Raw genomic sequence first — 26654 nt, forward strand, 5'->3', positions numbered from 1 at the left:
ATTTTCAGACCGAGGGTGACTGTGGGTAATAAAACGTGGAAGGCAAACCCACGGATGGAGGCACTACCGTGTTCTGCCAAAATATGCTGGCTGAAGCCAGGGTTTACTGAAGGCAGAATGCTTCCTGTTTAGGCTGCTGGCCCTAATCCTGGCGCCAGAAAGGACATTGCTGGGTGTGGCTAAGTGCCCAAGAAGTGAAAAGAAGCACACAGAACAACTTTTGTCTAAAGGTTCACTGCAGTAGAAGAAAATGACACTGATAATCATGAGTAGAAGACTAAAACGACATGTGCATCCCAATGTGTGAACTAGAGCAAAACTCACCTATAAGAGTAAAGGGTGAAAATCCCATTGTGGCTGAGTTTTGCGCCTCCACCATAAGCACCGCCTTTTTCTCGAATTTCTGTATGCAAGAATTTGGCAGTCATCAAACGTGCAAGGATTTTAAGACTGAAATGATTAAAAAATGCAAGTTAACACCATGGCTGATAAAAAAGCATAGACAATGAAGTAATTGTTGGATTAAGTGAAAATGAAAATAAAATCAAGTTGTAAAATAATGCTGCATAAATTATCTTCCCATATTTTGGTCTTGTTTTTTAAGAGATGGGGTCTCGCTCTGTCGCCAGGCTGGAGTGCATTAGTGTAATCACAGCTCACTGCAGCTTTGAACTCCTGGGCTCAAGGGATCCTCCCACCACAGCCTCCTGAGTAGCTGGGCCTACAGGTGTGGGCCACCACGCCTGACTATTTTTACAGTTTTTGTAGAGGCAGAGTCTAGCTTTGTTGCCCAGGCTGGTCTCAAACACCTGGCTTCAAGTGATCCTCCTGCCTTCAAAGTGCTGGGCTTACAGGCATGAGATTTTCTTTTCAATTAACCAAAACTAAAAAGCACAAGGAAGCACAATTTTCAAACAGTTGGCTTAGATTACAGGGTTGAAGGGAGAGGTGGTGGGGAGGGAATCTTAACACTTCCAGCACCACAGTGCTTAACTTGTTCCAATGCACATATGGCATTTTTAAAATCTCGTGAAGTAGAAAGAGGTTATTTCTATTATAAAGGCAAATGTGCAAATGAACATTTATTTAAATGTCTCACATCAGAATATGGAAAAAAAGGAAACTGAAGTGAGTTTTATAAGAATCCCTTAAGAAAACACACACTCTCCGATAAAGCGCGTTTCTAGGAACAGGGCCGATTTCCTCTGCCTTCCACTGTGAACGGTAACATCACATTCAAGCTGATTCTAGAACACATCCACCTCCGACAGAAGGCAGGGCAGACAATGATGGTAGAGTCTGCAGCAAAGACACAGGCTCCTTGAAGACGCCCGTGGCGAGATCAGCCCCAGGTCGCCGCTTCCACAGACGGGCCTTTTCCTAAAGTGGATGAAGGGAGTCAAATAGGCCAGGTGGGAAATCAAGGAAGGAGTGGGCGTGTTCCCAGGGGCTGTGGTGGGAGAAGTCACGACCATCTCGTGTAGGTCCTCCAGGAGAAACCCAGCGCCTCTCGCGTGGCTGGGGCGCCGTCAGCTGGGACTAGTGAGGCTGGAGCCCAACCCTGGGGGACGGAGTCTCCACAAGCACCGGCAGGGATGGCGTTCCATCCGTCCGTGCATTATCCTTCTTGAGAAATTTCTATTACTTGTATATTAAAAACACATGCTCACTGCTGAAAGATTATAAAATACAAAACACAAGGAAAAAAAGATCTGGAATCCCACTGCCCAGGGGGAACCTCCACATTTTTAGAGTTTTCTGTCTACATTTTCCTATTGGATAGTGGAAACAGACACCACTCTTCTGCCGGCATAGCAGACAGATCTGTTCATCTTCTACAAATATGGAAATAAATAAATAAAACAGCTGACCACATACTTCTTTTCTACAGCCAGCTCTTTCTGGGCCCCCACTGCAGCCCCACGTTTCTTCCCGCCTGCCTCCTACACAACTCCCCATCTGTGGCCCTCTGTGACACACGTGCACCCCGGAGGCCTGGCTCCTTCTCCAATCAGGACAGGCTGCCCAGGCCTAAGCCTGCCTTCCACCTCTCTACCAGGCTCACTCCTTGGTTTAGTCCCTCATGGGGGTAGCTGCCTGGGACAAGGACACAGGAAGTGAATTTCCAGGATATAACATGTTTGCACATATCTGTGTCATACACACCCAACTGACGGGTCCCCAAAGGTGCACGTCTGTGAGTCTGTCCTGGTCTGGCCAGTTTCCCCAGATGGGATGAACACAGCCAAGGGGCAGCCACAGTTCGGAAGAAGGGGCTGGAGGGCCAGTCTGTAGGCTGCAAACTCCCTCGCCCCACACCACTTTGGGAACAGGCCTGACCCTGACTCTTGGCTGTGGCTTCGGCTGCTCAACCCAGGGCCTCCTTCCCTGAGCTTCTGACTTGGTGGGGAGACAGGGGAGACAAACTCCTTAGAGGGACTGTGAGGCGGCCTCCGGCCCTGCCATCTGCAGGGCTCTGCAGGACCACCTGGTTTCTCCCCACTGCCCTGTCCCTCTGTGGCCCCAGGTCAGGCACCCCCCACCCACCCACAGTCTGGCTCACGAGGTTCTCCTGCAGCCCCCATGGCTCTCCGGGTCACCTCCCACTCTTTCCCTTGTAGCTTCCTGTCTTGATCTGCCTTTGCTGTCGTTCACGCATCTGTCCCCTCATGAAGGCTTAACCTACCATGTCTATCATAAGTCTCAGCCTAAATTCATTTGATTTTTACCTAGAGATGAGGTGAGTACATGGGGCATGTTGAAAGGAGTCTGTGTTTAAGGTCATAGGTATCTGTTTTGTTCATAGGACTCCTCAATAATAGAAATTGTTTACAAAAATGACTGGCTCTAAAGCTGGGTCTCTGTTCACGAAGACTGCTGTTTAAAGAGGAGCACTCGTAGACTCACACAGCCCCAGGTCCAACACTCAGAGTCAACACAGACTTTTCCTGTGCTAAAACATGCCCTGTGAACTCGAACAGCCTTGACAAGCTCTTCCGTAAGGCTCAGGCCTGAGAGGTCCCGACCTCCACCCTCCTACCTGGCATGATCTGGGTCCGTGTAGGGGACAGTTCGGATGCATTCACCCACGTAATTCACCGGGAAGGGCATCAGGAAGTGAGTCTTCATCTGCCAGGGCTTGAAGGTGGGTTCCTGAGGGACAAGGTATGGTCAGAGGCGGCTGTGCTGCCACGCACCGCCCACGGCACTGGGACTGGACCCATCTCAGGGGTCAGAGGCGGCTGTGCTGCCACGCACCGCCCATGGCACTGGGACTGGACCCATCTCAGGGGTCCCATCTCCGTGACACTCCGCAGCCAGGTGCTGGGGCGCAAGAGCAAGGCACTGCAGTTCCGTCACTCCACAGAATTTCTCACTGTAAAACTGACATGAAGTCCTCCAATCTTGACGTGATGCTTTAACGTATACTGTTCAATTAAAAACATTTCATTCTACGCCGTTTATATCAGTTACATATTTATATTTCATATCATATTATATCATAGGAATGTGTTAAATCACTCTACTCCACAAGGAACCAAACCAAACAGCATCAGCACCAGGCTGAGTCGCGGAAAGGATCTGTCAGACCGCTCCACTGGCATCAACTCAGCTCGGGAGCTACGTTCAAAGGAGGGTGAGTTGCCCGGGAGGAGACCACCCACAGCAGTAGCCCTCTTCCTGGGCACAGGGAAGACGCACCCCATACTAGGGCCCTCCTCGGCACAGGAGGACACACCCCCGCCAGGGCCTTCACTCAGCACTATCTGAGAGAGAAAAGGCTCAGGGTGGCAGTGACAAAGGATGCACTGAACTCGCAACTCTAGGGACACGCCAGCCCCACGGACAGGCGGACGGAGGAACATTCGAACATCAGCGGCAGACACAGCCATGGAGGGAAGCACCCACCCGCTGGGAACCTGGATGGGCTGTGGTTCTTACCATGACCAGCTTCCTAATGACCTGGGAGCCATGGGGAACGTAGGCATCTCCACCAGAGCTGCTGGGCACAGGTTTCTGAAAATCAAGTTTCCAAGAGAAAACAGAAAAATCCAGAACTCACTTGAAATATATAAGAAGTAACAGAGTTTATAAAATTCACACAGCTAACAACAAGTGTTAGGGCAGATGTAAGTGTTTTAAATAATAAACGCTTAAAAAAAATAAAATAAAAATAGGCTGGGCAGAGTGGCTCATGCCTATGCCAGCACTTTGGAGGCTGAGGTGGGAGGATTGCTTGGGTCCAGGAGTTTGAGACCAGCCTGGGCAATGTAGTGAGCTCCCATCTCAACAAAAAATTTTTAAAAATTAGCTGGGCATGGTGGTGCACACCTGTAGCCCCTGCTACTTGGGAGGCTGAGATTGGAGGATCACTTGAGCCCAGGTCACGGCTGCAGCTAGTTGTAATGGCACCACTGCACTCCAGCCTGAGTGCCAGAGACAGACCCTGTCTCAAAATAACAAAAACTAAAAAAAGAAATAAAGTGAGTAAAAGAAATTAAGAAAATTTTAAAATAAATTTTCAGACAGTCAAGGAAAAGGTAGCCTTGTTATATGGTACAAAGAAAATATTTTAACCTTTCTTTCTGCACTTTCTTGTCATTAATCTGTCAAATCAAGAGGACATTTAAGGTGAAAGGGTTGCAGGCAGAGGGGCCTGGAGCAGCAGGAGGCCACCTCCCAAAGGCTCCACTCCCAGGGGCCAACAGAGAGACCACATCCAGAATTGAACCAGGGATACGCAGACACCAATGGAGAAGACATGAGCGTCAACCTCCTCCACGGAGCAGCACGGCTTCTCTACTGACATCCATGAACTAAACTACAACTCTCTAAGTTAATCAAATTTACTAAGTTAGTTATCACCGACATCACTGTTCCATGTCAGATCCATGGATTCATGAGTCATAGAAACAGCAGTGAACAGCCTTCAGGCTACGGTTTGGGCCATTCCTCTGCCAGCGTATTCCAGCCAAAGTCTGTTTTCCTATCAGACTACTCACTGCAAGGCACAGAAGTGAGCGCAGGATCCAAGGCCACACTGCAGGGTCTGAACTCACTTAACTGGGCCAACACTGGGCAAGATACTTAATCCTCCTGAAGAAACCTCAGTTTCTTCATCTGCGTACAGGGGATATGAACCCCCACATGCTGGACTGCTCTGAGAATTGAGTTAATGCGTGTAAAACATGAGAGCTGCTCTGGCACCTGCCAGGCGCTCACCGGGCGCCAGCACCACCAGTGCATACCTCGACCGTGTGTGGGCGCACAGGCCTCCGTTCCTTCTTACTCCGACTGATGCTTCTAAGGAAGTCTTCGACCGCTTTTTCTGTCTGAGGCATCTGCTGAGGAGTCGCATTCACTGAACACCTGTTTGAAAAATTACGTATACATAAAACCACTGTTAGAAAAAACAGTTTTAGTAATTCATCACATTTTGTATAACTCAATAATGTTGTTTTTATAGAAAATACTGTTCAGAGTGTTAAAAGAAACAGTAGCCAAATGTGGAAATGCCACGGCCGCCTCCCTGCTCTGCAGTGCTTCAGGTTATCAAGAGATTTCCGCACAGTTCAATGTGGCAGCTAATGAAGCCGTCCAGATGCGGAGCCTGAGACTCTAAACTCTAGTTCTTCCGAAGAGCAAAGAAAATACAGAGACTATTAAGATCTGCTAACCATGCCTTCAGAATTACACTATCAAAACACTGACAACTTTTAAAATTACTGTCCAGAAGTCATCAATTTGAAAATGTGAACTGGTTGTTAAAGCAGAACATTATAAATTGCAAAAAATTACCATGCTCTCAAAGTTACATGAAAATAGAACTCTTCCAAATTCCACAGAATTGCAAATACTACTATCATATAAAAGCTACTTGAACTCTACAGTATATTGACAGAGTGTATATTTTTTCCTTTTGGCTGTAAATCCTAAACTTATTCTAGTTAAAGTAACAGCAGGTACCATTATATTAATACTAACTATATCCCAGGCATGTATGCTGCCTTGCAGATATTCTTTCTTTTATTCCTTATGATAAACCTGCGAAGGAAGGTTTTATGGAGGAGGAAGCAGAAGACGCAAGTGGGTCAGCTGCCCAGGACCGCCTGGGAGCGAGCGTGAGTGCTGACCCGGCGGCACCAGAAGCCAGGCCTGCCTGAGCCCAATGCCAAGAGACCCTGATCGCCAGGCTTCACCTCTGGCCACCCACAGACCGCCCTGTAGAATCTGCCAGGGATTCTCAGGACATGACTGGGGAAAGGCATCAGGACTCTCTGTGAAGAAGGACAACTGACTTCAGCAAACATTTTCTTGTTAAGTACTGACGAATACATCAATGTCACTGACAATAAGATGCTGAAAATAAACTTAATCATTTTTAAACTTTATTCATGCTCACACATCTGAGGGCCTAAGGCCAACTGAAGGTATAGGACTGAGCTGCCAGATGTTTCCTCAAAGCATCACATAATTTTATAAGAAACTGCACTTTTACTCTGGTCTTCAGCAAGCTCACCTTTACAGATACCTCAGTTACGGACTATGTGCTTTTGGAAGCAATATAACTACTTGCCCTCAACCTATTTGCACTTCTAGAACAAAATTAGCCTGCTTTCTTCCCCATCTCCTACAACTTTTAATAGGCTTAAAATATTTTCTTAGTTTGTTAGAACACTTGACATTTACAATAAATTCTATAACCTTTACCTTTACCAAGCACTCTATCTTGAAGTTTCTACAAGTAAGAAATACCTAAAAACTATACTTAATAGAATGAATCATAAAATATTTAGAAACAAATCACAAATGCACCTCATATTATCACCATTTAACAAGTGTTTCTTAATACGCGGGAGCTTCCTCAGGATGGGTTTGATATCTGTCATTTCTGCAATCCTCTTCATCAGCCGCACCTAAGCCAGAGGAAACTCGCTCAGAGAGAGGCAGAGGCTACAACAGACCCGCTCAGTCTGAACCAAGCACCTGTGACATCAGAACCCTGCTTGGGCAGGGGTTATGTGTGCGAGTGCACGGCTTGAGCAGGGCTGGAACTGGGGTGCAGGGTGGTACAAAGAGGAAGATGAGTCAAAACCAACCTACCAATTCTTCCCCATATTTAGTCAGTTAGAAAGTTAGCATTTCTGGGACATAAATTAATGTATTCCCAAAGAAATCAGTAACTCTGGAATATGTGGCTAAACCGGAGTAATAGAGGTTCCTTCCAAGCTTCCCACCTGATCCATCCCGCTGAAGGTCTCCTGCAGGTCCCCTGCGGGCGTGAGGGTCCGGCCTGCCCTGATGGACGCGTACAGGTGCCCAGAGTCAGGAATTCCATTGGCGAGCTCCTGGGCGGTCATCTTCACCAGCACCTTGAAGTGCTCCTCTTCTTCAAAGCACGGGCTATGGAAAAAGGAGAAGAAAAAATTCCTGGAGACCCATTCCTCACATCCCTTCAGTATCATGGAAAGTTGATTAAGTTTTCAGAGTACTTTAGCAACCAAAGAAATTTTACAAGTCCATATGAACTACAAGTAAAAGTCAGACTTGGAAGTCAACAACACACACGAGTAAAACTGTCTCCTTTAAAGTACTTCAAAGATCTCTAGTACACCCCAAGAATGGACAACTCTTGCAAATAAAGTTACTTGTTAAATATTTCACTCCATAGCTGCATCATGTCTGGCAGGTTTCGATCCAGGCAGAGAGAGGAGAAAAGCACACCCTGAACCAAAGAAAACACAGAAGAAGAAAGGAATTAGGGCCGAATCGAACAGTGACAGACACTGGAGAAAAGCTTCCCACCACAGCAGTCGTCTGATGGTACCAGGCTACCTGCTCGTAGGTGTCCATGTGCGAGTCGTCAGGGAGCACGTGGGGAGAAGCACTCATCCCTCCGGTCTTCAATTCTATCTGCTGAGCCTGCTCCCGGTAGTCAAGAAGGCCGCAGCCCAGCCTGACACAGCAGAGAAGCATCACCCCGATTACAAGGCAGTCTTTACTGAATCATTTTTAAAATCGTGCATCTTGAGTTACAAGTTGCTTTCATTAATTCAGTAACTGCGGCTTTGCCAACCTCTCTACACTTCGAAAGTCATCAAGCAGGTGCACTCTGGCCTTCGCCCTCGGGAGTTCATGTGCCCCCTTCCCCAGGGAGACCCCAGTTTCTCTCGCCTAGGAAGTCAGTGTCCAGAGGCACAAGACACTTGGGCAGCCAGTGTCTGCACTTAAAACACCATTCTAAAATAGGCATTTCCAGTTGTAAGCTTTTCAATAAATGTTTTATGAGTACTCCCTACTCTCTTCACCCAGATCACTGTGATACATACTTCCTTTGTTTTGCTCAAATGTCTGGTAGCCTGGGCAGGGGAGTCCGAAGACTAAAGGTTTTTTAAGTTTTTAAGAAAAGCAGTTTCCTCTCAGCACTCATGCTTTTGAAAGAAACATTCACAGTGACACTGCTAATGCCAGCAATAATTGAGTCAAGGGAATGACCATGAGGTGTTTTCTAAACTGCTACAAAAGGATGAACAGTGGCAGCTCTATTTAAAAAGAAAGGCAGGGAACTTTCAAAACCCTGAAGACATTTTTCCATCTGAGTGGACCCTCAGCCAGGGTGCAGAAGGTGTCACAGCCACATAGCTTTCTGCAGCACGCAGACAACTTCATCTCCACAAAGGGAAGACCCCAGCTGCATGTCAGGTTGGGCAGTGGTCCCTGAAGCTGGCTGCAGGGTTCCCTGTCGCCCTATTAATTCTGGATGGGAACGGGAGCCCACAGCCCTGTCTACTGCTTGCCCTGCAACCTCGGCCACGGCAGAGCTGGGCAAAAAGTCAAGTGTTGATGTGTGCACTCGTGTGTGTGTTTCCAGATCTGTGCATACCCCACCTACGGAGGATGCCGGCAACTGCAGGGTCGGCTTGGAGGAGGAGCCACGCAGGCAGCAGGCACACCTGTTCCTAAGGCAGCCCCGGGCCACACTGCACATCCAATTACTTACACTTTCGGATTAAACCATCAATCCTTTCTAAAGCTTCATAGATTCATAGGCTGAGATAGAGATCTAAAAGTATCTCCTTATATTATACCGTAGATTCATAACTATTTCAATGTAATATAGTAAGAAAATGTTACTTTCATAAAAAATTCTAAACCAATATATTGTACACCATACTTACACACTAACATTGTAAGTTGTGATTCACTGAAGGTAATTCCTACTGATGCATTAGAACAATACAGATACGCACACAAAGCAGATGTTAGTAAGACACACAAGGGTGTGTTGCGACTCATACTTGGTGAGGACGCTGCAGAAGAGGGGCACATAGGGCCTCAGCTCCTCGGGGAGTGTGTTCAGGCTGGAGAAGGCCCGGAAATACACCATGCCATTGGTGGGCTGGGCGCAGTACTGAACAGGGATATCTCCAGCTAGAAAAACAAAAGGGATTTAATTTTGATTGTTGCCAGTAAAATTTTAACCACTTATAATGTTTAAAAACAATGCTATTTATTGTTTTTTCAAGAATGGAGGTTTAAGACTTATACTAGAGTTTATATAAATTTCCCTATTGTATTTTCATGACTAAAAACTGGAACTGTCTTCAATAGCAAAGCAACCCGTGCTCTCCAAGGAATGGGAAAGGAAGTACGGAACCACGACCTTCTGGTCTCATAACTGCGAGTTCCAGTTACCCAACCTCTCCCCATCAACCAGAGGGAACTCCGACCAGGTGCCCCCGAGACCCCTGGGCCCACATCGCACCCGTCCTCAGCGCTGCTCATCTTCCCCAACAGGCCCTCCTGCCACCCTCTGGCCCCACAACAGAAGGCTGCCCCAGGGCCCCAAACAAGGCTCCTGGTGTCCCCCACCCACCCGTCCTGACCTCAAGGGGAGGGCTGGGCATTCAGCTTCGCATGTCCCTACCTAGCAGAGCACCTTATACCAGCGGAGGGACCAAGGTGCGGAAGGATGACTGATTTATTCTCACTCTTAGCAAACACTTAATGAGATTCACGGACAAAAACTGCCAGGGTTAACAGATCAGAGGGACGTCAGCCTCGATTTCCACTCACATGCGCCCACACACACACACATGAAAATAAACGAGATACAAACACGACAAGCGCTGTCAGAAGACAAAAGGTGGGCTGGAGACGCTTCACAGGACACAGGGATGCCCAGGGTGAAATCCCATCCCCGTCCTCGAGGTGCAAGTGAGAGCCATGCTGCCCTCAGCTCAGTCACGTCCAGCCACACCCGCTGGTAAGCTCAGCATCAACACTGTCATAGGTGAGGTTACCCCAAAGGTGCCTCTCCTGCTACCAGCCAGGAGCCAGAGAGAAAGGGGGTACCCTGAGAATTCAAAAGCAGTGACAGACCACGGGACAAAAAGTACCACGGAACGAAAGGTGCCACGGAACGAAACGTGCCATGGAACGAAACATGTCACGGAACAAAATGCCAGGACACAGCAGGGGGATAAACCTGGTCTCCAACTTCCTTTCAACTCAGCACTCACCTTTCCAGGGGCTCTTGTCCCTCTGCTTCCTCTATGCTGATGGCAGGGTAAACAGTTGGGAAAAAGGGCTCTGAGGATGCCTCTATTTTTAAAACTGCACTTCACACAGTCACAGCGTAACCCAAATCCTCATTTGATTCTAGAAGCAGGAAATCAGAGCGCCCTATCAAACCCCTCTCAGGAACACACACACACACAGGCTCTTACTGAGTGAACGAGGCTATCACCACCGAGAGTTAAGAACAAGGCAGAAGACACGTGTAGAGCGAGACTATGAACGCACAGGGCTGCTCAAATGTTTCAGGGAAAACCTCCAAGACGTGACTCTACTGCTTCTGTGAGGAGTGAGATTTAATTCCCCAAGGAACCCGAGACCCAGGAAAAGCGTAGCATTCACAGTGACCTGTCAGGACCACGTCCAACTCTGTGACAGGTATGGTGGGTTCAATATCGGAAACTTTCAACGCTGGCAGACAGGAGGCATCTTGAGGTTTGCTTTGTTGAGTCCGTAATTCTAAACCTAAAAAAGAAACAAGAAAAAGGAATATTCAGGGCCCTAATTAAAAGGTTTGATGCAACTTATCTCCTATGTCATTATCTTAACATCCAGAATTAGCCGTCCACGCCAAGTGTGGGGAGTACAGGAGCACTGTGGTTTGCAAAGTATCTCCTATTTCCAGGCTGACCAGATTTAGACGCACTAATAACCTGCTTAGTGGGTAGCCCTTTTCCTAATTCTCATTTTCAATTATTGAGCAATTCTGCTGGGGAGTGGTGGTTTGCTCAAGCAGCTTCTCCTGCACCCCTCCAAAGTTTACATTAAATAGATTCAACTTGTTTTTAGAGTTTTCAAACTATTTCTTGTTGGACTGAAATTTAGTGATCTTTATACTTATCTTTTGTTTTGAGACAGGGTCTGGCTCTGTCACCCAGGCTGGAGTACAGTGGCACCATCTCAGCTCACTGCAGCCTCTGCCTCCTGGGCTCAAGTGATCCTTCCGCCTTAGCCTCCTACGTGACCGGGACTAGGGGTGCAGACCACCATACCTGGCTGATTTCTGTTTCTGTTTATTTTTATTTTTTTTTGTAGAGACGAGGTTTTGCCATGTTGCCCAGGCTGTCTCAAACTCCTGACCTCAAGTGATCCTCCCACCTTGGCCTCCCAAAGTGCTGGGATTCCAGGCATGAGTCACTGCACCTGGCCCTATACTTGTTTTCTATTGTTTCATTCTCACTAATTTCAGCAAAAGACTTACACAAGCGCATAAATCACACAAATTACAGTGGTGCTTAGAAAGACACTTCCTGGGCCTGACAGTCCATGCATCAATGAGGGAGGCAGCACCTTCACAGTAGACTCCTCCACTGAGCCACAGCCTATGTGGAGAATCCACAAGACCCAGGCGTGCTCCCCGCCCTGATGGCCATCAGTGAAGCGGCTTCACAGTGCTACAGCGAGCCAAGCAAGTATACAAATGCCTGATTCCACGACTCCCGGGGAGGGCTGTGCCCAGTTCCCACTTTAACTCAGTCCCCGCAGACAGCACTCCTGGTGTCTGCTGGGCTGACCTCCCCCATGTTCCATTTCCACCTTCTGAAGTTCCCCGAGAGCGTGCCGCGCACTTAGACACGGGATCTTGGGGTGCAGTGAGCATCTCAGGCAGTGTCATCCCTCCACAGGTGCCCCACTGTGGGCTCCAGCCCTTCTGTCCACCTCTGGAGCCGCAACTGCCATCAATAACCACCCCTGCTCCCAGCAGCATGTGGAGCCCAGGCTCCCAATGGCACAGAGCTCAGACCTGGGCTCTGCAGGCTTCCCCTGCCTGCTCGCCGCCTACCTAACATCCTGACTTTCCCGACCTCACGCCACGCAGAGATTTTCTAATCTGTGGCTTTGCCACAAAGCTCCCTCCTGCCTCTTCCCTGACTCGGTTTCCCCCATGGTCCCTGGGCCCACCTGCGCTAGAGCACGCCACAGCTACCCTGACATCCAGGGCTCCTTCTCTGAATGCACTCACTCACAGTTGGTAGAAAAAGCCTCTGGCACTTTCTCTTCTCTGTTTTCTTTCAGCACATCACACACTCCCTGATGGTGGAGGCTTTACCTCTTCACAGTGCTTAAGACACACACAAGACCAGAAATCGGAAGATTCAAGCTTTTACTACATAGTTTCCCATTCCCCTTTTCTGCATTGTTGTTCTCTACAGATTGGCTTTTAATTCACAGAACCCTAACACTGCCGTGCACACTTGAAGACTTACTGACCTGAAATAACCATTCAATGCACTAGCACTGTGCCCTCCTTTCAAAGAGCTACACAGTGAGTGTGTAAAGGAGAAATCTGTAGTGTGGGCACTGCTCATTAACCTACTGGTTTGGACTACAGTATACGGGGTTTTCTTAAAGCACAGCTCTGAGGCCAGGCCACGAATATGAAGTAATTTAGGAAACGTACAACCTGTTGCCTACTCATGGAATCATCTTGTGTACTCATGAATAATTTCAATTAAAAGCGGGAAGATTGGAGCTTGTCACAAAACAGAGCTTAATAAGGGGGAAAAAAAGAGTAAGGTTAAAAAAATAGAGCTTAAAACAGTTGTCTCTAGTCTCCACTAAAAATATAAAAAATTAGCTGGGCGTGGTGGTGGGCGCCTGTACTCTCAGCTACTCGGGAAGCTGAGGCGAGAAAATGACGCGAATCCGGGAGGGGGAGCTTGCAGTGAGCCGAGATTGTGCCACTGCACTCCAGCCTGGGTGACAGGGCGAGACTCCGTCTCAAAAAAAAAACAAAAAAAAAACAGCTGTCTCTAACAAGAATTCAGATAGCAAGAGTAAGAGCAGGTTACAAACTGACATTAATTTTTTTTTTACATGATGTAACTTCAAACTTAGCATGATCAAAATGGAGTTGCTTACTTTCCATCTAACGTCCACTCTTACCCTCCTGACAAACCTGACAATTTCTCACAGAATCCCAGCCCAATTAGCTTTTTTTTTTTAACAGGAAAAGTGCATGTGTGTATGTGTTGCATCTATTTTTAAAAGAGTTAATACATAACTTACAAGCAATAATGTTCACAATTTTAAAGACTCAACTGAGTTCTGAAAACTGTGGCAAGTTATGAAGCCACCACATCATAGTACTGGGCCTTTCTAGCACCCCAAAACTCTCCCATCCCCACTGCAGTCAACCACACCCCGACTGGGCCTCCAGCAGCTTCTCATCTGCTCTCTGTCCCTGCAGCTTTGCCACATCTAGGCTTCCCATGAATGGCCTCGGGATGTCATCTTGCACCCGGCTTCTTTCCCTTTGTGGGAAGCTTCGAGATGCACCAATACCAAGCGTGCATCATTGTTGCGCTCCTTCACAGCTAGTGGCATTTCTGTGTAACGATGTATATGTTGATGGAAATCTGGGTTGTTTCAAGCTTTGTGCGGACACCTGTTTTCATTTCTCTTGAAGGGACGTTAGGAGCGGGGCCTTCCTGGTCCGTGCATGTTGGCTGGCACTGTGAGAACTGTGACCCTGTTTCCTAGGTGGCCACACCATTTTGGCTCCTTTGGCAGCATGTGAGCATTCCCCCTGCCTCTCAGGATTGATGACATTTGGTGCTGGCAGTAATTTTTAAAATGTTAGTCATTCTAGTAGGTGTATAATTGTATATCACTGTAGTTTTAATCTGCATTTTTCTAATAATTATGATACATTTCCCTAAGAAAGTAATGAGATTATTTCCCATGTAATGATTTATGTGCCTATTTGCCATTAGGAACTCTTAGATGATATCTGTCAAAATCTTTTACCCATGTGTTAATTGGGTTGTGTGTTCTCATTACTGAATTGTTCGTTTTTCGTATATTCTGAATACAGGCCTTTATCAGACATTTTTGCAAATGTTTTTTCCCAGAGGCCAAAATACCTTTGAGAATCCATTTGGGTCCCCTTCTCTCCCGTGGCCTCGTCCCTTCCTTCATTCCACCCGGCTGCTCCCCCAGCGGCTGCCAATCCCCGTCTCACTTTTCTTTTCACTCCCACCATCCTGGCCTAGGTCGTCATGTCATGCTTAGGTGTCTAATTGCCTCTCAGCAGTTTTCTCCATCCAATTTCTCTATTTTTCTGCAAAACTATCCTGAATGAGGCTGCAGCTACACTGCTCACTGACCCGGCAGTTCTCCTGCCTTAATACATTAAGCACCTGTGTGCTCCCCGTCTTCCATACAGGCCCTCCCCAGAGCCACAGGGCACACCTGTCTCCCCCACTCACGCTGTCCTCCCTCCATGCCCACCGCTCCACCATCCCTGTGTGCCCCACGCCTGTCCCACAGAATCCTGGTGCCACTCTGCGGCTGGCACAAACCCTGTATGCCTGAGACAGGCCTCTTCCCAACACACAGCTCTCACTGTCCACTCTGCTCACAGGCCAGGCAACACGCACTGCAACAGTACAATGGTACTGGCATATTACGGCACCTGATAAAAGTATTTACAAAATCTGTAAAATAAATACATCTTTTCAAGCTACTTCTTTTCAATGACTCCTGAGTTTCCTACTGAGCTACACGGGCGATTTTCTGAGAATATCTGAACTCAATGCATCGAACGTGAGCTCTGTTGGCGCCCAGCGGACACCTGTTGGTTGAAATAATACCTGCCTCCAACTACTAACTCACTAACAAGTCCACTAGGCCCGAGTGCAGGTTAGGGACTCGCCAGCTCGGAAGGAAGCCTCTGACCTTTCTCGTAGATCTGCTGCCTGTCTCCGGGGGACAGAGCCTCGACCTTCTGCTGGAGCTTCATGGCTTCCACCTGTGCCTGCTTCTCGTGATACTTGTCATCTGGCCTCATCGATAAAGTCAGCTTATGCTGGTTATTCTGCAGCAACCACAGCAACAACAAAAGCCAAGTGAAAACAAGATCTTACTACATCCTAACACTCAACAAGCTTCTGCTGGTGTGTTCTTGGTCCTGTGGTTCCGCTTTCCCACTTTAAAAATAGTAATAATAGAACGCACCTCAAGAGTTGCTTTGCTGATGCAAGTACCCAAGCCTTATAAAATGCTTACCACCATACATACCTGCCTATGTAGTAAGCACAGAATTCACATATGCTGTTATTCTACTATTATTATTATGGTCATTAGGTCTTAAACATATCAATACTAAACATTTTCATTACATCTTAGTTGTAAGAAGGTTTGCACTTTCAAGTACTACAGATCTTGGATTTTAGTCTAATTGAAGATAATATAGAATTCTATTTTTTGTCTAGCGTTCATTCTACTATTAACCTCTAAAAGGCTAGAACTACATTTCCCATTCAATACTTCATAAATTATTAGAACAAAATACATGTTGACATAATATAAAAATGAACATTAGGTGATTTCATGTCCTTTCCTTGTTTCAACAATTAAAAAACTACACATGCACAAAATGCTCCCATACAAAATACTACAAACAGGTGAGATAACTAGAAGACATCAGTTCATGGAAAATAACTTACAACAGCTGAGAGAAACTGCAGGTCAAATTATTAAATCATATCTCATGTCTAAAACAATGGAACCTACTGGAGAGTTTCCCTTCACAGCAGACAACAGTCTCTCCCACCACGGGAACCCTTTTTAAAAGTTCTACCACAGTAATGAGTACAAAGCAAAGAACAGGCAACCAAGCACAACTGCCTAAAAATCTGAGAAAACAAACCTGCAAGCATCAAAAGAATTCACTCATGAAAACCAGAAGATTCATTACATTTGGGTGACTGTTCACATATTTTATATTCTTCTACTAATAAAAGAACAATATATGCAGATGTTTTGTTCATACACACAAACATACATATATTCACATACTAAAAATGCACATATACATTCATCTAAAAAAACTCAACTTGCATTACAATCTGGAAAATAATTACGTTAATGTAAGCATTTAAATTTTTAATTAGAATTAAGTCACCCATTAACAGAAATTACTTATATGTATAGATTATGTTCCTAATATTCCTTTCATTAGTATAAAATTCAACTTCAAAATTAGAGAAATGAATTATCCAACTTTCTTACCTTAAAATACTGTTTTACTTTTTCTTGCAAAAATTTTGGATTTTCCTGCAGGCACTGTCTGAATTTAGCTAACTGATTTCCCAACTTCAAGAGCTCCACAGGGTCCCCATCGTGGTTCCAGCAAGAAGCTATGTACTGGAAGGAAGATTTCCACATCCACAATGCAGCTGGTACCACAGTACAACCTCCACAAACAGCCCAGACTTGATATTAAGATCCTAGTTTCTATATTTAAATATACCACAGATGATTGTTTATAACAAAAGTCATGTAATTCTTTGGATGGAGAAACAAAAAAACTTACTTTAGCCCGGTTTTGTTCTAATAAAATAAAAAGCACAGGCTGAAATAATGTTTAGGAAATAACCAACAGATTACTAGTTATAAACCCTTACCCATTTAAAGTAATCTATTTCACATAAAAATATCAAAAAGCCAGTTAAGCTAGTAACAAGACAAAATGTCTATTATAAAACAAAAACAAAGTTGAGAAATCACTTACTGATGTCAGCATCAGCCCAAAGCTGGTAGACTGATGTTTCATCTGTATTTCAATTTTATGAAGTAAAGCCTCAATTCGATCATCTTCAAATCCTTTCCTAAAGAATACAATGAAGAACAAAGATGGGCCAGACACAATGGCTCATGCTTGTAATCCCAGCACTTTGGGAGGCCAAGGCAGGAGGACTGCTTGAGGCCAGGAGTTTAAGACCAGCTTGGGCAACATAGAGAAAGCCCATCTCTACTACACAAAAATTAGCTGGGCATGGTGGTGTGCACCCTAGGTCCAGCTACTTGGGAGGCTGAGGTGGAAGGATCACCTGAGCCTGGTAGGGGAGGAAAATGCAGTGAGCTGAGATCACGCCACTGCACAGCAGGCTGGGTGACAAAGCGAGACCCTGTCTCAAAACAAAACAAAAACCTAAGATGTTGAAGAGTTTTAGTAACAGAAGGTAGCAGAGATAATATTTAAACAACTAAATATGAACAAAAGCATGTTATATGACAGAGAAGGAAGGCCGAAGCAATGGATCAGGCTCAGCTCCTCCCAAAAAGCACGCAGGAATGAGGAGCGAAAGCAGATTGTTATAAACAAGCTACACTCACACAACTACTTCATCAATCGTTCTGTCTACGAGGCTTCTGACGGTCTCAATGTCTTTCTCCGCAATCCCTTGGAGGCCGACACTGAAGTAGGCCTCCCTCGTGTAGCCATTATATCTAGAAGACAAAACCAGAAATTATGCACTGGAATCCGGGCACGTTCATCATGCTTGATGAACGTAATATGCTTGATTTAAAGATCAGAACGAAGCGCCTTAAACTCCAGCCCCCCAACTGAAAAGCTCATAAAAGCAGTGTTCTCAAGTAACTGGTTCTGTGTACATCCATGTCATTTTTACATCATTTTTTAAAAATAAAATTTAAACTTTTGAGTTATGGCAGGATAAATATCAAAACAGAACTGCTGAGATTTACAAAATTTTAAAAATTCCTGTAGTCCCAGCTACTCTGGAGGCTGAGGCAGGAGAATGGTGTGAACCCGGGAGGCGGAGCTTGCAGTGAGCCGAGATCGCATCACTGCACTCCAGCCTGGGCGACAGAGACTCCATCTAAAAAAAAAATTCTAATACTTAATGACCTGACCTGTAAGAGACAACAGCATGACATTCTGAGGCCCTGGAAAAGCTGTCTTTGTGCTGGGTGTTTTTCTTTTGGACAAATGCCCCCTTGGGGGGACACAAATGGCTGGCATTGGATCCAGGATCTCATCTAGAGTTCCCTGATGGGGGCGGCCATCCTGTGTACCATGAGACACTCAGCAACTTCCTGGTCTGCCATCTTCCGATTATAGCAATCAAAAATTCAAAAATGTTCCAGACATTGTCAAGTGTTGGGGCCGGGACAGGGTGTGGAGGTGGACGAGCAAAACTGCCCCCAACCAATGAGAACTACTGATCTAATCTAATCATAAACTCACCCAACATCAGGAGAAAAGTCTGTGCCAAGGCCAGATTCAATCAAGGCTTTGTAAAAGGGAGAATTGGGCCCAGAAGTCAAGAGTGAAGACAGAAGACTTAATGTGAAGGCTTCAAATGTGTCGGTGATGCTGCATTGAAAAAAAAAAAAAAAGGAAAGGGGAGGTAAGAAAAGAGTAAAGGGAAAATTATTGGCCCTTATGCACATTTTACTTAAAACCACTACACATCTTTCTAGAAATTCTTGCATTTCAACATTTAACAATTTTATGAGCAAAAGAGAATTTTCCTTAAATATCGGGATTTTTGAAGTGGGGCACAAACCATAAAATTAACTTCACTGCACAGGAAATGCTCACCATGGGACAGCCTGCCAAGCACTTTTCACACGTGATTTAAATCACAGGCACAGTGGCAGCACCATTAAGGAGACAAGGAACAAGCCAGGAGAGGTGCCAGCCACGGAGCTGCAGGCTGAGCACGGGAGGGCCCAGAGCCCAAGCCTTCCCTTCCTGAACACCCCCTGGCACGGTTCCGACCTAGTCTCGTGAAACCACCGGAATTACAAAGTTTTGTATGTGGTATATTTTGCCAAGGTGCATGTTCATAGTACCATTCTCACACTCGAAGGGACCTGTGACCTCAAAATGTGAGCAACTGCTGGTCTGAGGCAGTCTTTTCTCTGTAGGGATAAAGCTTTGAAATACAATAAGTAAATTACTTTTCTTCCAGAGGGCTATCAAAAATGATTTTCCTCAAAAACCATTTTGGATGTTATTAAAAACTTCGACATTTTGTTCTCTATTCCTAAAGTCCACTTAACCCCTGAATCCTAACCATATATTAATTAACATTCAATTGTAGAACTCACTTCTGAACCTTCTAATAGGAACATTTTCCTCATGTTTTTGTCTTGTATGAGCTTTGACAGCATATACTTACTCCGGTAAGAGGAAGCTAACGCTGACGGTTGTTTGTTTAGAGGGATCTGTAGCAAATGAATCCGGGCCACATGTTATCTGGAATTCCCTCTGTAAAATGATGTGACGTTGTGAGTAGGCACAGTGTCTGACGGTTGTCAACTACTCTAGGTTATCTGGATACATAAAATGGAGCGAAACATGCTTTCCACTAAGTTAACTTTCCTTTCAAACAAATTACCATTCTTTTAGCTTGAAAAGCTCTCCCATACTCTGTACCAAACATGACAGCATCTGAAATCTCATCGTGAACACCCAGTCCAAGTCCTCATGTCAACATATTTACCAGGAAGGACACAAACACGGTGGGGCACTCACAGGCTTGTCCCAGGGTGTCTGAGCTGGCACCACGGTGCTTGGTTCAATTTTCTGGAATTTGCTCAGTGCTTCCTCGTGAATTTGTTTCAGATGCTGTTCTAATGGAAAATTACCGTACGTGAAGAACCTAAAATTTTGAGGGAATATAATTAGTCTGTTTTAGTTTAAAAGATCTGAGATCAAGTGCTGTCTGTTTCACTGAAACACAGTGCACAGGAGTGCCCCTTACCCAAGGTCTCGCCTTTCGGTTTCAGTCACCCTTACTCAACCAAGGTCCAAAAATATCACGGTACTTCGAGAGACCAAAATTCATGTAACTTGTTACAGTGTATTGTTATAATTGTTCTATTTTATTATTAGTTATTGTTGTTAACCTCTCACTGTGCCTAATTTATAAATTCAACGTTCATTCACAGGGCATGGTGCTATTCCTGGCTTCGGGCATCTGCTGGAGTGCAGTGGCACCATCACAGCTCACTGCAGCCTCAAGCAATCCTCCAGCCTCAGCCTCCTCAGTAGCCGGGACTACCAGGACTACACCACCACACTTGGTTTTGGTGGGTTTTTTTTTGAGACGGAGTCTCGCCCCGTCCCCCCAGGCTGGAGTGCAATGGCACAATCTCAGCTCACTGCAACCTCCGCCTCCCGGGTTTAAAAGATTCTCCTGCCTCAGCGTCCCAAGTTGCTGGGATTACAGGTGCCCACCACCATGCCCAGCTAATTTTTGTATTTTTAGTAGAGATAGGGTTTCACCATGTTGGTTAGGCTGGTCTCGAACTCCTGACCTCAGGTGATCCACCCCTCTCAGCCTTCCAAAGTGCTGGAATTACAGGCGTGAGCCACCGCACCTGGCCGGCTAATTTTTAAGTTTTAGAGGTGGGTTCTCACTATGTTACCCATGCTGGTCTCAAACTCCTGGCCTCAAGCAATCCTCCCATCTTTGCCTACCTAAGTGCTTGGATTTGCAGGCATGAGCCACCACACCTAGCCAAAAATCGATCTTTCATTTTAAACTTCATCTAGAGATGTGACAAAAACCAAATGAGGTTATTTGTTAAAATACTTTATAACCCTAGGTACAGTAATATAGTAATCCAACTGACAATTTCACAAAACTCAATTTTTGGCAACAAATTCAAGGTTATACACGTTTATAAAGATAACACATTTATTCAACCAGAGGAAAAAGGTTACAATGACAGAATTTATCTTTTTCTTTACTATATAGCCTGAGCTATGGTTAAGGTTTGGGAAACTGGTATCTTACAGAACCTTCAGAAATTTCTCACTCTAGAATTTAGAAACAAATTTTACACACTCGGGGTTGAGAGAATCCAGGAGCAATCACCACCCCTAGTGTCCAGATGCTGCTCTCCAAAGGCCCTTCCCCATTAGCCATAGAAATCAGAGCTCCCTGGGGAAACAGACAGTTGAACCTCTGGAGCAGGGAGGGCCTGGCTGTGCGTGCGTTAGGGAGGTGGGGGTGGGGGCATAGAAACCAAAGAAGTTAGACCAAAACGGGCCCACAGCTGGGGCAAATGTGGGCATAAAAATGAATAAATTCCATCTGATCACATAATCTCAAATATATACATATACAGAAATATTTCTGTGAGGTCAGAGTGGTACTAAAAAACAAAAGACTGGGGGAAAAAAAAAAAAAAGAAGAACTCTCTTCTCCATGTTGGGCGCAGTGGCTCACACCTGTAATCCCAGCACTTTGGGAGGTCAAGGTGGGCAGACTGAACTCAGAAGTTCGAGACCAGCCTGGGCAACATGGCGAGACTCTGTCTCTACAAAAAAATATAAGCGCTAGCTGGGCATGGTGGCGTGCGCCTGTAGTCCCAGCTACTCAGGAGGCTGAGGTGGCCCAGGAGGCTGAGGCTGCAGTAAGACAAGATCATGCCACTGTACTCCAGCCTGGGGGACAGAACCAGACCCTGTCTTAAAAACAAAACCAAACAAAACAAAACAAGACAGCCTCTTCTGTCACCATTAGAAGTAGTTCCTGCACCACCCCTCCTCCTCAAACTGGACTTCCCAGGGAGAGCAGCCGGCCCTGCCTTTTCCACAGAACCATATTTCAAGATAACCCGACAGCCCAGCTGATGTGGAGCTCTTCTTTGAAGAAGTCCAGCAAACAAATGAAGAAGAAATTACAGAATTAGAAAACTTCGCAAACTCAAAGTAATTGATTCAGGCAATAATCCTCAATGAATATGAAAACCATTAATAGGCTGATGAGGAACTCATTATCACAGGACACCAGAAACTCAAGCCCGCCAGATGGTCTGTGGCTGAAGGGAAAAAGCAGATCTTCCCAAGGCAGTGGCTGACTCTCAGCATGGACCCCGCTGGTGTGAGACCCCCAGTGGAGGCGAGCAGACCTCACATGACAGTAGGATGTGGCCGTCTATGGAGAGCTCCCCATGAGGGACTCTGCTTACAAAGGCACAGCCTGACTCAAACTAAGTCTTTGGATCTAAGTTCCAGTGCTCAGGAAACACAGGAACATGGCACCCAACACCACGCGGGAACAGCCAGGCCACCTGGAAAGTGAGTGCGCCGGAAAGAAACCGGGCCTGCACACTCCTCTGCCGTCCCCTAGAGGGTGCCCAGGAGAAACCCGGGCCGACCAGGTGTGATCTGTGGGACCCCGTGCAACAAACACTTTGGGGCCAACTAGAAAATCTGAATATGGAATAAGAAATAGGCAGTTTTAAGAAAGTATGTTTTATTCTATTAAAACTGAAAATGGCATTAGCTCATGTAAGAAAAAATCTTCATGTTTTAGGGTCACAAATTCAAACATTTACGGGCAAATGATCATGACGTCTATAATTTACTTCCAAAAACTTCGGCAAGGGAAAGGATATCTATTACATGATAAGTGTTTAGGGGCTCATTATTCTAGTCTCTCTATTTTTCTGTATGCGTCAAGTTTTCATAATTATTTTTACATAAAATAATCTTGCAAATATGTTTTTACATTAGCATTTATATGTAAAAACAATTAGTGTTTTATATAAGATATATGACTATATTATTATTATAATGACCCTGTATTAGTGACATAAGAACAAGCAATGTATCAGAAAGTGAGGATGTAATTAAGGTTCAGTAACTGCATCCACTATTGGAAGAGCTCTTCTCCGTGCCAAGGAGAGGGCTTGAAGCTTCACACCCCGTGTCAAGGTGGGCACCATCCATGCACCCCCACTTTCCACGCAACCAAGCTAGATGTGAGGCAAGAGGCTGCTAGATGTGAGGCAAGAGGCTGCGGGGCCAGGACCCTCCTGTGGGGGACTCTAAACGCTGTGTTTGTAACCACCATGCTGAGCCTCCTGAAGGCTATCATTGTAAATGTCCAAAATCAACGTCCAAGTAAGCTAGGCAAACTTAGGCCAAGAATCTCACCTAGACTTAGATGTTTCTTAAGCATTGCTAAATGTGAGAGAAGCCAATGCCGTAAAGTGTTAAGAACACAAACAAGTCAACTTTTCACAATCCACCATCAAACTTTTCCAACAAAATATTACCTAGCATTGCTTGGGTGATAGTGAGTGGCATGAAACTGCTTAAGCTGCTCCCATGTAAGCTCTGGGATGCACAGTGGGTCGCCCCCAGAGACCACTGAGTACGTGTGGTCGGGAAGAAGTCTGTTCTGAAGGTGCTGGGAGAATATCCTCTCATTGTCTGTCTTGAAACGTAAAATAAATAAATCATAAGTATACACGTAAAATAATACACACACGTTACATTACTTACAATATAGCCAACTGATCACATTCTGGTGCATACACCTGTAATACTTTGCAAATAAAGCTGTTCTAATGGTTTAAAAAAAAAAAAAAAAAAAAAAAAACACCCACGCAGGCGTTGTTTAACACGGTATTCAATCATTCATCACCCACACACAGGACCCAAGGATTGAGAAGAACAATGGTCTTTTGGATGTGTGGTGCAACAAACGCATAGCTGAGGGCTGTAAATCGGGACGGATCAGTAGGTCTGCCCACCAGCCGTGAGGGAAGTGGGGAGAAGCTGTCACCCCAACTTGAGTTCAAGAAGACTCCTTGGAAGAAAAGACCACCAAATTGAGAATGAAAACGTAAGAAATAGTTCACCAGCCGAGAGGAGCTACGGGAATCAGAGAGCAGGCCACCCATGAGCCTCAGGGACACCAGGACAGGCAGGTTGTCCAAGTCACAAGGGGACATGAAGACACGGGCCCAGGACAGCAGCTCTTAATCCAAAATGGTCTCAAGAATCCTTTACACTCTGAAAAAGTAACCCATTTATGCCTGAGGTTGCAATTTTTTTGTAAAAAATCTGACCTTGGCGATGACCTTGAGCTGTAGGACATAAATAACTCCCACAAGCTTAGGGTTCCAATAATGGAACACTAGGCATAAATGCGTTTTAATGAGGACCCAAACAGCTTTTGATTATGTGGGCGTTTTTGCCTGTGTAGGTGCCTGTGTGTGTTTATATAATTTTTCTATATTCTAAATTAAAGCTGAGACATTTAAAAAATACTTATTCATTAAGGTAAGCCATCATTACATGTTGATATAAATATTTCTGAAAAATACTTCTCATAACAAAGTAAAAAACTGATTACTTAGAGTGGTGCTGTGTTGCCTTTTTTGCAAATCTCTGTAGCGTCTGGCTCAGAGGTGAAGCTGGACTCCCCCATTTGCTCTGTATCCAGCTCGCTGTGTGTCACACACCTTGCCATGCAGCCTCTAGAAAGTACACCGTGTACTTGGGCAAGAATGAGTAAAAAGACAATGTCTTGGTAGTGGTATGAAAATAGCTTTTATCTCACAGACTTGCTGCAGATCATACACCGGGGTCCCCAGACATGGTCTGAGACCTGCTGGGAAGAACAGCAGCCTGGCCCTGCTACCCCGACTTCTGCTCACAGCACTGACCCCAGCTAATTCAAGAACATATCACCTATAATGAGAATATTAAATAAAATCTTCCAGATGTGTCTATATCATGATATTGTACATGGGAAAGGTAAGCTGAACACAACATAAAAAAGGAAGAAAACTTACAAACGCTCCCTTCATCTCATTAAAGACGACTCCTTTAAAGACCAAGGGCGTCTGGGGGTCGCTCGGATTCTCATGTTCTAGCCGCCATCCTTCCTGCCTGAGGACAAATCATTATAAGCTGATAGTGACTCAAATACTAAAGTCTGTATCAACTAGTTAATCATTCATGACATACCAGAAATCCAGCTCGCGTAAACATGGGAAAAAGGTGGCATCCAAATACACCGAGAGGAGATTCTGAAAGTCCTTGGGATTTTGTGTGGAAAATGGATACAGAGTATAATCACTAGCTGGGTACAAATGAAAAGTGAAATTGTAAAATATAACAGATTTCTACTAAAATTATTGACTCTCAAGACTCATTTCCCCTTTGTCCTAGGACAGTAAGCTGTAGCTATTCTTGGGACGGGGCAGTGGCCCCATGCTCTGGTCCCTGGCCTCAGCAGCTGTCCCAGCTCATAACACCAAGTGCCGGCTTTCCCATCCCATCTCAGGATCTGCACTCGACGGGCACCAGGGCTTTCTTCAGCGAACATCTAAACTCTCTCAAGTTTCTCCAGAGACTTTCATACATCTACAAAGATGACCTCATTCTGTAACAGCATGGATTTAACCCGCTCTTCAATGTCACTCCCCCACAGAATGCACTGTTCATCGTCACCCTATCCACTATCGTCAGTCTTACTAAAAGTCAAACATCAACATTAGTGGTAACTCTGGAGGCCTGGCATTGTAGCGATATCTCCAAGAGAAAATTGTTTTGAACTTTTCTGGGAAAAGTTCACATACGTTTTCTTAAAACGCTAGTTTTTACAATCTCGCTACCATGTGGCTTTCCTGAAGGATTAAATTTCTAATGTCCTTCAACTAGAGAGAGGTAAAAATTATTCTAGAACATGAATTGCCCACTCCCCTCATTCCTTCTCAGAAACTAACTGAATTCCAGTGGGTGTGCCTGGCAAACCCAAAAGCAGTTTCTGTTCAGGATGCTGGTCTTACCTGTGAAGGCGTTCATGAACGTGGAGAGGGACCGGTTCAACATTTTGAAGAAAGGGTCTCTGCACGGATATTTCTGAGACCCACAAAGGACGGTATGCTCAAGAATGTGAGGAACACCAGTACTGTCCATGGGAGTGGTACGGAACTGCACGCTAGGGAAGAAGGAACGGCATGCTAGGGAAGCGGGAGGAACTGCACATTAGGGAACGGGGAGGAATGGCACGCTAGGGAAGGAGAATGACCAGAACGCAAAAGGTTCAGCTTAGTGCTGCGGACACAGTTCCCAGATGCGCCATCACCTCAGGCTACTAGAAATCATCATTCTGACACCACAATCCTCCAGCACAGGGTTTTCCAACTATAATGTAAATCATCGATTCAGACTGTAAAATTGTATTTTGTTGAGATTATAAGTCCGTGTAAGCTTTTCCTTATTTTTCAAGATGCTCTGTCAATAAAAATACTAGTGAGATGATATTTTAAACCACGTAATGTATAGCCATGTTTTAAATCAAGCTTGTCCAACCCGCAGCCTGCAGCCCGCATGCTCAGGATGGCTTGAAATGCAGCCCAACACAAATTCATACACTTTCTTAAAACATTGAGGTCCTTTATTTATTATTTTTAGCTCATCAGCTGTCCTTAGTGTTAGTGTATTTTATGCGTGGCCTAAGACAGTTGTTCTTCTTCCACTGTGGCACAGGGAAGCCAAAAGAATG

At 45.3% G+C, this 26654-nt stretch overlaps 1 protein-coding gene across 2 annotated transcripts in view; it reads right to left on the reverse strand.

Moving 5' to 3' along the window:
* Positions 1-26654, reverse strand: part of PITRM1 (pitrilysin metallopeptidase 1) — a 35721-nt gene that overhangs the window by 2567 nt on the left and 6500 nt on the right. The window contains exons 4-24 of one of the 2 annotated variants that reach the window (XM_003827771.4): positions 25936-26087; positions 25112-25226; positions 24937-25033; positions 23410-23570; positions 19871-19997; positions 19515-19603; positions 18575-18703; positions 17701-17814; positions 17096-17192; positions 16594-16728; positions 15259-15397; positions 10927-11043; positions 9300-9432; positions 7837-7957; positions 7650-7726; positions 7239-7404; positions 6817-6917; positions 5250-5370; positions 3943-4017; positions 3041-3153; positions 325-450 (exon numbers count right to left, since the gene is read on the reverse strand). In XM_003827771.4, coding sequence (XP_003827819.3) covers positions 325-450; positions 3041-3153; positions 3943-4017; positions 5250-5370; positions 6817-6917; positions 7239-7404; positions 7650-7726; positions 7837-7957; positions 9300-9432; positions 10927-11043; positions 15259-15397; positions 16594-16728; positions 17096-17192; positions 17701-17814; positions 18575-18703; positions 19515-19603; positions 19871-19997; positions 23410-23570; positions 24937-25033; positions 25112-25226; positions 25936-26087 — 2505 coding nt within the window. Of the gene's footprint in view, positions 1-324; positions 451-1069; positions 1381-3040; positions 3154-3942; positions 4018-5249; positions 5371-6816; positions 6918-7238; positions 7405-7649; positions 7727-7836; positions 7958-9299; positions 9433-10926; positions 11044-15258; positions 15398-16593; positions 16729-17095; positions 17193-17700; positions 17815-18574; positions 18704-19514; positions 19604-19870; positions 19998-23409; positions 23571-24936; positions 25034-25111; positions 25227-25935; positions 26088-26654 lie in introns of those variants that run through there. The other variant, XM_034929864.3, reaches the window with a different exon arrangement.

The sequence above is a fragment of the Pan paniscus genome, chromosome 8 (genome assembly GCF_029289425.2).
Source record: "Pan paniscus chromosome 8, NHGRI_mPanPan1-v2.0_pri, whole genome shotgun sequence".
NCBI lineage: Eukaryota > Metazoa > Chordata > Mammalia > Primates > Hominidae > Pan > Pan paniscus.